This window comes from Mesoplodon mirus (genome assembly GCF_964341445.2).
Source record: "Mesoplodon mirus genome assembly, chromosome: 8".
Classification (NCBI taxonomy): domain Eukaryota; kingdom Metazoa; phylum Chordata; class Mammalia; order Artiodactyla; family Ziphiidae; genus Mesoplodon; species Mesoplodon mirus.
In genome coordinates this window covers 86877334-86889597 of record NC_138984.1, presented here as the reverse complement: position 1 = coordinate 86889597, position 12264 = coordinate 86877334, and the positions used below count along the sequence as shown (strand labels likewise).

The following is a 12264-nucleotide window of genomic DNA, read 5'->3' as shown; positions in this document are numbered from 1 at the left end:
CGCAGGGGTCGGCCCCCGGGTTCTCCTCCTTCCGGGGCTGAATGGGGGGAGGCGCGGCGCCGGGCGGGGCCGGAGGCGAGCGCGCGGGGCGTCGGGCCCCGCTTCCCCCGGGGGCCGGCGGAGTCCCGGGCGGGGCAGGGCCGGCCGGCGGGAACGCGGCGCGCCCTCGCCCCGGTTCGCTCGCGGGCCGGCGCCCCGATGGGGTGGACAGAATAGGGGAACTCACAGCCGCTTGTCCTCGGGCTGCAGCTGCCAGTGCATGGCCAGCGAGAAGCCGAAGAGGCTCCCGGAGTCCCCGGTTTTCTCGATCACATTGTCCTCGCGCGTGTCCAAGTTGAAGGCGGCGCCGAGCCGCGGCAAGAGCCCCGCCGACAGGTAGAGCAGCCACAGCCGCCCCGCGGCCGCCATGGGCCGGCGCACCGGGAGGGGAGCGGGAAGCTGCGCGGCCACCCTTCGCTCCGGGCTGGGTTCGAGGCTGCCGCGCCGCTGCCGCCGCGGCCACCTCGGTCTCCTCTCGCCGCCTCGCCCGGCCCCACCCCCGGGACGAGTCGCGCTCTCCGCCTGGCCGCTCCCCCTCGCGGGCAGCTCCTGACCACTGAATGAGCCCGTTGTTCTCTGGAGACTCGCAGGCGTTTTATCAAGTGACGAGGACGCCGGCCCCGCCCCGGCCCTCCCCACCCCCTGGCCCCTCCTCGCACGCCCGCCGCCGGCACCTTCCCGGCCGGCCCGGCTGCGGTGCGGTGCGGCGCGGCGCTGCCCCTCCCTGCCGCCCCGCACCTGGCCCGGAAGCCGCGGCGGGGAGACCCGGAGTAGAGCTGAGGGCCGGGCAGCCCCAGCTCGGGTGTCCTCCTAGAGAGAAACACTTGAATTGTGGTTGCCATTCGGCGCAGAGCCGGAAAGGCGTTTACTACCTGTTAGTAAAGACAAGTGCTGGTGATGCGCCGGCCCTAATGGCCCGGAGCCCTGGGCGCTCGCCGACCGAGGCCCACGTGCAAATGCAGGCTTCCTTCATTCATTCCACAAGTGTTTATGGAGCGATTAACGCGGGCCAGGTACTTGGGGGAATGGAGCTGCATAGGTTGTCCTCGGCCCTCAAAGACCTAACAGTCGAAAAGGATAACAGTACAAATAGGGCTGTGCAATTGACAACGCGCAGCTATTATCTCATTTCATACTCCTAACAATCCTTTGAGGTGGGTGTTTTCTTTTTGCAGATGAGAAAACTGAAGCTCAGCCTTGCCCCAGAGCATCCACGGATCTGCGTCCAGGTGGAAAAGAGAGTTTGTGGGAGAAGTCACACTGGTGTAGGCAACTTCACACTTGGTTTCCAGGTGTTCTCAGACTGAGAAGGTCCTCAACAGTGAAGGCTGAGTTATTTAAAGTGGCACCCACGAGCTCAGGAGCCCTCCTTTCCTGCCCCCAAATTCCCAGAAGTAGTTGGGAGGAGTACTTCCCTGCCAAGAGACCGCTCTGAGTTCGGTGTGGGTGGCCTAAAGGCTCCAGCCTCCAGCACAAGGGGTGGGGCCTCCAGTGAGGTGTTGACCCCTGGGGTAACTTTATCCTGCAGGGGTTGTTAACCCGGGGAGAGAGAATTCAGGTTACTGTGAATTTGAATGGCAAAAAAAAAAAAAAAAAAAATACATTTTTATTTTCACTAATCCTTTAACGGACATTTAGCATTTCCTTCCATTATGAAGGTAGGCAGTACACCACGGTGGCAGTAAGAATCCATGACTTAGTCTCCAGTAGAACCCATAGGTTTTTTACATCACATCACAGTTGCTGCAAATATCTTAAATTACAGTAGTTATCAGACCCTCAGCTAGATCTTGTTATGTAATATGTCAATTAAAATGTATATAATAGTGCTATAACACAATTTTTAAAAAATATTGTGTTAACTGTATTTCAATATAATTGGTTTCCTTTGTAATCCCATGTATTTTATTTTATTTTATGCATTTAAAAACCTTGTTCTGGGCCTTCCCTGGCGGTCCAGTGGTTAAGACTCCGTGCTTCCAATGCAGGGGACTCAGGTTCCATCCCTGGTCGGGGGAACTAAGATCCCACATGGTGCACGGCATGGCCAAAAGGTTAAAAAAATAATAATAAAAACCTTGTTCTGAAAAGGGGTCCATGGTCTTCAGCAGTCTGCCAAAAATGCTAGCCCAAAGGCTCCTGGAATGCCTTGGGGAGCCTGCCTTGAAATCTGACATAGAAAGAGAAGCAGAGTGCAGTCCCAGGGAAGAGCTGGAGCTCTGTGTGTGCATGTGGTGATGGGGGGTAGGGGTCATGTGCCATCTCGCCTCAAGGGGTATTTACACCAAGGGAGCAGCCTGTACCACACCGAAAAGCCACCTGAACATCATCAAGGGTCCACAGGTGGTAACAGCTGCCAGGAGTGGGGTATGTCCCACTTCTCTCCCAATCGATAACTCCAGTCAAATATAGTCCAAAGTGGGGTACAGTGAGTTCAAGTTCAGTAGACAATCTTGAAGATCGTACTGTTTTAACCAGTACGTGATAACCTTGATAAGGTTGAGAAACCGTTGGAGACTATAATCTAGTAAGCTAAGAAACATCTGCAATATGATTTTTCATGCAAGTTAGCCTTTCTTCTTCATGTTAAACACATACTATTCCAGAGGGACAGGTCCCAGCTATTATAGTTAGAGCACGACGAACCTCACTGCAGGCTGGTACTCAGCAGGAGCCACTGATGGGGCTGTAATGGCTGTTGAAATACTTTTGAACTAGTAGCCAAAAGCTATGCCCTGAGCTCCCCAAGTTCAACTGGCCCCACCCTGGCCACTTTCCTAGGACCCGCCAACTTGCCCACAATTCAGCAGCTGAAAGGTTTGAGCCCTTAAGCCCTGCCTGGCACTACAAGGGCTTCTTCTTTTTTGGGTTTTTTTTTGCGGTACGCGGGCTTCTCACTGTTGTGGCCTATCCCGTTGTGGAGCACAGGCTCTGGACACGCAGGCTCAGCGGCCATGGCTCACGGGCCTAGCCGCTCCGCGTCATGTGGGCGCAGGCTCAGCAGCCACGGCTCACGGGCCTAGCCGCTCCGTGTCATGTGGGATCTTCCCGGACCGGGGCACGAACCCGTGTCCCCTGCATCGGCAGGCGGACTCTCAACCACTGCGCCACCAGGGAAGCCCTACAAGGGCTTCTTCTGATTGGATGTGCTCATGTCATACCAACTGTTAACTATACTGAATATCACCCCTTGCTTCCATGAGTAATTCTTGCTTCCTCCCAAAGATATGTTTAGTCGATGACATTTGAATAGCCAGAGTTAGCTCCTTGATCCCAAATACTGATTATGCTCAAATTGAAATTTTACATAATGTTAAATTTAAATATAGTGCTACCGAATTGAGTACTACTTGTGTGGGAGAAGGAGGGGATAAAAACAAGGATGAGAGACTTGTTCTGGAGTGTGCCAAGTGCCCATCACAGATGACCCACACTCTTGCCTTCCACCTATCTCTGGCTACGATGCCAAACATACTTGAAGTTGAGTCAAACCCAGGCTCTTAATAATAAGCTCTTTGAAGATTGGCAGCGCTTCCTGATTAACTGTAACAATCAAGGTTGGTGAATTAGTTGTCATTTCCGTGGTAAATAGTTAAGACGGACATAAGAAGTGTCTTAGAGAAAGGAGGTTTAGAGGTCCTTCAGGATCTGCTGAGGATAATGTCAGTCTATAGGGTCAAAGGAATGAAAGAATCAAGACCTCTAAAAATTATGAAGTAAAGACCTGAGGAGGGAGGTACATAGTTATAATGAAAAAAATTCTGGAACAAAAAGACACTTGTCTGGAACCAAAGTGAGAGAGATAGCTTGATGATAAAGGTGTGCTGACCATTAGATGGCATGGGGGGTGTGTGTGTATGAAAAAACCAAAGGGCTCTACAAATCCAGTTATGACAAAATTGTGTCATGTTCCCAAAAAGCCTCATTAGAAAACAAACAAAATGGAATACCTAAGAAAATGATACAATAATCAGAGAAGAAATTTTACAAACTGAAATTTTTAAGTAAAAAGGCATTGAAAGCAATGAATAGAAACATTTGCTCAGTTGACAGCTTTTGAATTCTTGTATTTTACCAATACACTTTTCAAAAGAAATTTTTTTGTTCTATATTCCACTTTTGGTAGAGCAGCTTGTAAATAATTTTAAACTATGGGTCACCCATGCAAAGGTCTGAGGAACTCATGTCATGTCTGATATATTTTCCATTTCCTGGGACCTACTTTAATCATTTTTGCTCTCAGGTTCCCTGTTCTATTGACTTTGTCATCAATAGATACCATATTTGCTGCTTTTAGGCAATGTAGAAACTATTAAAACATCTCTTTATTCTTCTGTGGTTGTGTTACATCACCATATCAACAGTTTCACATGTTCCCTGCAGCCCTTTAATGAAGGCCATTTGTCAGAGTGGTTAGCACATGGTCCGTGGAACCCAAGTCACTTCAAATCCCATCTCTGCTCCACACTGGCCAGGTGACCTTAAACAAGTCATTGAATCTCTCTCCACCTCAGTTTCCCCAGCTATGAAGTAGGGATAATAGTATCCACCCTCAAAGAGTCGCCTTGCCTTGAGGATGAATAAAGTTAGCGTGAGTTGAAGCACTTAAAATGTTGTGTCAGAACTTCCACCCGTGTGTACAGGCTTTCACAATTTGGCTTTTACAAGTTATGCACTGACCCATGGTATACCTACAGTTTTATAAACTAGGTGTATATAGCAAACTGTTCCAAACTGGGATTCAGACTGTTCAGTGGCAGATTTTTTTGTGTTTCAGAAAAAGAAATAGAGTTTTCCCCAATTGCTTTTTTTGTCTCTATATACACGTTCAGGGGTTTTCCTTCCCCACTGAACCTTAATGCTTTTTGTGTGGATATTTTATTTGCTGTAAGTCACAGCACATTTTCTAGGGGCAAATCTGCCTTTGGTTTGGATCAGGATAATCCAAATTGCCAGCTCTACCTTATTTTAACACTCAGATCTATTTTATTTATTTATTTTTCCAGTTTTATTAAGATATAATTGATATAGAACATTGTATAAGTTTAAGCTATACAATATAATGATTTGATATATGTATATATTATGAAATGATCACCACAATACGTTTAGTTAACATCCATCACCTCACAGAGTTACAGTTTTTTTCCTTGTGATGAGAACTTTTAAGATTTATTATCTTAGCAACTTTCAAATATACGATACAGTGTTGTTAACTATAGTCACCATGCTGTGCATTACAACCTCACAACATATTTATCTTATTAACTGGAAGTTTGTTTCTTTTGACCACCTTCACCCATTTCCCCCACCACCTGCCTCTGGTAATCTCCCGTCTGTTCTTTGTTTCTATGAGTTTGTTTGTTTGTTTTTCAGATTCCACATATAAGTGAGATCATACAATATTTGTCTTCTCTGACTAATTTCACTTAGCATAATGCCCTCAAGGTCCATCCATGTTGTCACAAACAGCAGGGTTTCTTTCTTTTTTATGACTGAATAATATTCCATTGTGTAATATATATGTGAAAATGTGATATATATATTTTTTCTTTACCCATTTTCTTTATCCATTCATCCATCAATAGACCCTTACGTTGTTCACCAGATCTTTTTTTTTTTTTAAAGATGGTTTTTAAAATTTTATTTTATTTTTGGCTGCATTGGGTCTTCGTTGCTGCATGCAGGCTTTTCTCTGGTTGCGGTGAGCGGGGGCTACTCTACGTTGCGGTGCTCAGACTTCTCATTGCGGTGGCTTCTCTTGTTGCGGAGCAGGGGCTCTAGGCGCGCAGGCTTCAGTAGTTGTGGCATGGGGGCTCAGTCGTTGTGGCTCGTGGGCTCTAGAGCGCAGGTTCAGTAGCTCAGTAGTTGTGGCACACGGGCTTAGTTGCTCTGCAGCATGTGGGACCTTCCCGGAACAGAGCTTGAACCCATGTCCTCTGCCTTGGCAGGCAGATTCTTAACCACTGCACCACCAGGGAAGCCCCACCAGATCTATTTTAAAGTAAATTTAAGTTGAATGTTTCTAATTTGCTTGTTATGAATGCATTAAATGTTGTACAGTATTTCATGTTGCCATTTTAGGTGGGATTCTTTTTTTCAAATTTGTTTTGAGGGAAATTTTCTAAGCCAAGAAGGCACATTTTGCCAGCCAGCCAGAAATAAATTCAAACTTTAAATGAATCAAGTTAAATCTAAAACTGAGCTCCCAAGGCTGAGGTGAAACCCCTACTGGAAAATTTGGTTTTCCATCCCCACCATCATCAGAAACAAACATGAATCTCTGTGTATCTCATGCCGTATAAATGCAGTCTTGACAGGCCAAACTTGGAGGAGACGTTTTTAAAATTTTTTCTTGCTTTCTATAAAAATATCTTAACTGGAAAAAAAAAAAAAAAAAAGACAAGCTGATTCTGAGTTAGGACTTAACCCAGTGATCTCTGGAGTGTATCAATTCAGGTCAAAGCAAGCACTCAAGGAAGGCAGCTTAGCCTTCCCAGCTGAGGGCCTGGAGCAAGTTCCTCTACTTCTCCAGGACTCAATTTTCTAGTCTGTAAAATGGCCAGAAATCTTACTTCACCAGGTTGTTGTAAGGATTAAATGAGATTATATATGTGAGATACAGAGCACAGTGTCTGCTATTAAATATGTGCTGAATAAAATAGTAGCTGTGAAAATGAAGGAGAAGAAAATATACTAGAATATAAAACAAAGGAGGGCTTCAGATCAGGGACACATAGGGAGAGGAAGCATGTGAATGAGGTCACCTGCGCCCCACATTCACCTAATGTAAGTGGTCAGGGTAAACCATTCCTTCCCATCATAGCTTGGCAAATAATCTCTCTCATATCATAACTTCTCAGTGCTTGAGGTTTGGATGGAAGCAAGTTTGTGCTTCACCCTGGCTCTGGACCACTTCTATCTCCTGCCAGTCTTTGCAGAAGCAACAATGGGTTCCAAATTCAGTATCATAAGTTTGGAAGAGAAAAAGTTCAGAGGACTCGCCAGCCAGGAGGCCTGGTAGGAGAAAGAGATGAAAAGTGGACATATGTGCCCAAACACATCCTTATCTTCCTCTTTCCACGATCTGATCAGCCAGGGGAAAAGTAACTGCTAAATATTATCAAAAATCATGGCCAACTTAAAAATCATTGTTATTTTGTTTGAAGCTTTATCTTAATTGAATACATCTTGCTGCTAATATTAAAGCAGCTTCTACTACTTAAAATGAATCCTCAGGGTAATTAGGAGAAAATGACACTTCACAGGGAAATCAGATCCTGAACTTCAAAATTTCCTCAAAATTTTTGAATCTGGAAAGCAAGCCACTTGCACACAAATAATTAAGTACTCAGTATATTTAACAAGTTGATTCTCCTGTCGCATTAACACATTTGAAGGCAATGTAATACATTCTGCCCTGTGAACACACCACTATAAAGAACAAAAAGCAAAGAAAGGAGAAAAAGAATGCAGAAATTTGGACCACCTAACAGCCAAGAATGTTCCTGTAACAATGGCTTTGCTGTCCCAGATCACGTGATCCAAAGTGAGGGGCTGAATGGTTCTGCATTGTACAAGGTGTTTCTGGATGCTCCCTGGTGAAAAGGATACTTACACCACATTTCATTTTCAAAAACCTTTCAGTGCATCTCCACAAGGCAAAAGGTATTGTCCTATTTTATGTCTGGAGACATCGAAGCAGGGACTTTTCGTAAGAGACAGTGTCAGGGTCTCCGACCAAATTAAGACTCAGGATATCCTGACTTCTGATTTCATAACCAACACCACACGTTCATAACCAACCTTTTTCAGCCTTGGCTGACGAATAGTCCACCAAGACAAAATTTCCTGACTCCCAAACAAGGAATTGTAGCAGCTCACAAAATGTCATCTTGATCAAAGCTGTTCTCTGGCAGGAAAAAAAGCCAGCAGTCACGTTTTATCAGTTAGGCTGGGGGGGGGGTGTCCATACATGAACTCATGTTGCTTGTTCTTGCTGCTCACAGGAGGACGGAAAGCGTAGAAAGGCTAACCAGGGTGGTTTGTGCCCTACCACGTCCAATGAACCAGGGTGAATTTTTTCAGCCTTGGACCCTACTAGGAAATAGAGGCTCCACCCCATTGCTCCAGAAGTTTACTTTCCCCAAGTAGCCAACTCATCCCCGGTTGCTGTTGGTTACAGACATGGTTGGGTAAATGCTGTACTGGTTGAAAAGGAGGTAAGAGAGTATGGGAGACAGTCAGCTCTTTGATTTTGAAGGGCTATTAGAATTTCCTAATTTACTCTCTGTAAATAACCAAAATACGTACATCTATTTCTCTGAGACTTTATGTGTTGACTGCAGTCATCTAGCGATGTCTTTAGGGGTTATAAACAGTTTTTAATCTGTAGTTTTTAAATAATTCAAATGCAGGAAAAATGGTTTGAGAGTTATGTGTATTTTTAAAACATATTCCAAAGTTGAAATATTTTCAAATGTTAATTATATATTAAATGTTTTATATATATGTGTATATATATACATATATACACACATATATATGTGTATATATATATATATTCCAGTCATAAGCCACTTAGAATAAATATTCAAAGAAGGGAGAGTAGCATTAAGTAGACACCATATCCATCTGCCCAGGCACTCCCTTTTCAGACTCCATCAACACTTTGCATACACCTCTCTCCTACTTCATATTGAATAATACTGTTATTTATATGCTTATATAACTGTCTGCTAAACTGTTAGTTCCTTCAAAGTAGGGGCCATGCTTTACTCATCTTTGTATCCCCAGTACCAATAATTAGGCCTGGAACATGGAAGCTACTAAAAAAATGACTGACTAGGGTACCTAAGGGTTTTCATCAATCATCACTTTTATGCCAGAAGACTTCTTTGAAGTTAGAGAGGTTTTTTAGAAAGTGTGTCACCCTTGCATTACGTACTTAAAACCGAGCATACCCAATAGTGCACATTATTCAAAGGGCACATCCTCCCCACCCAGATTCCTCTAAAGATAAGTAATTCTCATGGAAATGGAAAACCCCTGCAACAAGTCAGCCAATTAACAAGGCGCCATTTTGGACTCAAGGTCTCTGATACTATAATCCTGCCAACAATTCAAAGACAGCTAGAAAAAGTGAAAGTGGACTGCCTAACCTGGAGTGGAAATTCTTAACAAAGGATTTTGGGGAGATTGGAGGGAGAGTGGAAAGGAGGAGGGTGGATTGCAGAGGGGGGCACGATGGCTGCAAACCCAGAACTCCTTTGAACAAAGAAAGCAGGCACATCCTAAGAAGGCTAGGTTCCTGAAATTGGAAAACACATTTGATTCACTCTTTGGTCTACTGTCCCAAAGTGCTAACAGTGTTATCACCTTCAGTCTATCTTGTCCTTTAGTCACCAGAGAAAGAAAAGACATGGTGACATGAAGTAGGAAGGGTTCAGGTGGTAGATTTCCCTAACCTCCCACTCCACCACCCAATCTACCCAATAGTATATAATAGTATATAACTGGGTCAGCTCTGCACCCTGCCCTCTTCCCATTCCAACTGCACATGCCTACATGGGAGGATGCTTAATGTCAGCTAGACATTCTCAGGAAAAGACTTCTGAGAGAAAGCATGCATTGAGTATCCAGCAGACACAGCTGAGGCTTATGAGCGTGAAGCAATACCACAGATGTGATTTTTTTTTTTTTTTATTGCAAGGAAAAAACACTGCAGGGAATAGGCTTCTGTTTGCATCTGTAAAGATGATATAATGTGGTTCCAAGGCACAATTATAATTTACATAGAATCCTGGAGCCATGGGCAGTGTGTGAAGGAGTATGGTTGTAGCAATAAAAGACTACAAGGTGAATAGGAAAAGGCATCCAATGTGAGAGTCCCAGAGTTTAATACATACAGACTATATTGTTTTATATAAACATCAATGTTCTCTGTGATTTATTCAAGGTTGACAGTAAAATTGTCAGCCAAGTGTTATCTACTTGAAACCTGTGCAATTACTCTCAATCATATATTTCATTGAACTGATCCCCCAATTGTTACTAAATATTGATATTATTAAGCACTCAATGCATATCAGGGTTTACTAAATATTATTAAGCATTCAGTGCATACTCAGTGTGTGCATAATGGTTTCTTAAGAGTTTTCCTCTACTTTTTCCCCATTTTTGGATAAGGGATTTGAGAAATGACTTATAATAATGAATTCTTTCTATATGGTCACATGAAAGTGTTTGAGGCAAACTTGAGATGGCCACAGATTTTTTTGACATTCCTCTCATTGAGAGGTGGGGTCTACTTCTCTTACCCTTGAATCTTAACTGGCCTCAGTTACTTTCCTGACCAATAAAAATTGGTCAAGAAAGCAGATATGACATTCTGGGACTCCCCAGGCTAAAGCCTAAGAAGCCTTACAGCTCATTCCTGGGACTCTTGAAACACTCATTCTTGGACCCTGAGCCACTATGTAAGAAGTCCACCTTCCATGGTGAAGCAGCCATGAGACCACATGGAGAGGGAAGGGGCTGACTGAGCCCAGCTTTTTGGCTGTCCACGCCAAAGTGCCATGTATGGGACTGAAGCTATCTTGGAGCCTACAAACCTATCCAGCCACCATCTGGATACCACCAAGTAATCCCTGCTGACACTTTATGAAGCAGAAGAATCACCCATCCAAGCCCTACCTGAATTCCAGACCCACAGATCTTAATAAAGCGACGTTGTTTCAGGCCACTATGTTTCAGGGTCGTTTGTGATGAAGCGATAGATAACCAAAACAGATGCAGTATAAAGTTCCTGTGTGGGACTCCTCCAAAGGTAAGCATTAGCTTCTACTCAGTTGACCCATCTGCTGCCATCTTTCTCAGCGGGAGCAAGTCCACAGTGCCAGGATGTGGTTGACTAAGCTACTGAGTCATGCTCTTGGAGAAATGAGATCAGTTATACTTGCTTAAAAGTTGATTAGAAAGAGTTTTGGGGGAGATGATTTCATGGTTCCATGACTAATTCCCAATCACTCAATAACAGGTCCAAAGCATGAGCAAATAAGGTAGGCTTTATACATTTTCTCCCAGCCTCTACATGGGGAAAGGAGAAGAACAAAAAGCAGCTCTGTCATTGTGTGGTTGGTGATGCCTTCCATGGATCCATATGGTGCTCCCTGACCCATTTCATCTTTAAGATAGTCCCTAGTTCCCATTAGCATTACACATACCCATCATCACAACGAATCTGAAGATGGCACTAAAGACTTTCTGTTAATCAGGAGGACAAATCCCAGAGTATCATGCCAACACTGCGCAGGAGAACCTCAGCACAATGGAGGCTTCCTAGAAACTTAAAAGATCCCCCACCAAAGTCTCTCAGCCTCCCTCTTCATTAAAGGCTTTGTTTTTTCTCTCTCCAACTCTAGTTTCATTTCGTGAAAAGGTTCACCGCCTTATGTGCCATGAGCAGACAAGCTTATCGAATGAACTGTAAATCTAATCACTTTGGCATAGGGGTTTCATGGGAGCCATGTAAACAATAGCTGGAGTTGTGTTAAGCTTCAGTGACTCCAACTGATTCCCAGTGTGGTTCATTTGTGCAGAACAGTTGGAGATACAAAGCCAAGCCCATTAATTTCAAGAGAGTGGTTCTAACAGAGGAACAAGCTGTCAGTCCTCGGGAGGGTTTCAATCCAAGCTCTAACTACAGGATTTTATTTATGGCATAAGATATGTCTTTGAGTTACTCAGTTTCTTTCCATTTCCTCAATATTCTGTATTTCTAAGAAGATCCTGGCAATTCTTGTTGAAATTGGAATCCTGTGGAAAAATGAGCAAAGAACATCTCCGAGTTCCTCTGACCCCTCATAATAGTGAACAAAGTGGGGTCCTGAATCCCCACCCAAGAGTTTTCTTAACATGGCGGTGCCCCAGGTTACCTCTGAAAAATGGACTTAATTAGTTTCAGCAACCAATTCAGCTCTATATCTCATCTGTATACTTTTACAGCAACACATTTATTTTTTTAATGTGCATGACACTCTCAAGATTGTAAAGTTTATGTAGTTACAGTACCGAAGCCACACCAGTTTTCAATCTGCTAAATCGCATGTGCTTAAGTTTCCAGATGGAAAAATGAATATTCACCACAGCTCCATCAGGAATGCCAATTTCCCATCACTCCCTAGCATTGGGCAATGCAGTTTAAGTACTGTGTTAATTTAAGAC

At 44.0% G+C, this 12264-nt stretch overlaps 1 protein-coding gene across 2 annotated transcripts in view; it reads right to left on the bottom strand.

Moving 5' to 3' along the window:
* ITGA6 (integrin subunit alpha 6) overlaps positions 1–619 on the bottom strand; it is a 78218-nt gene extending 77599 nt beyond the window's left edge. For both annotated transcript variants that reach the window (XM_082629992.1, XM_082629993.1), the window contains exon 1: positions 227–619. In XM_082629992.1, coding sequence (XP_082486118.1) covers positions 227–408 — 182 coding nt within the window. In that variant the 5' untranslated portion in view covers positions 409–619. The remainder of the gene's footprint in view (positions 1–226) is intronic.
* Between the last annotated feature and the right edge of the window lie 11645 nt (positions 620–12264).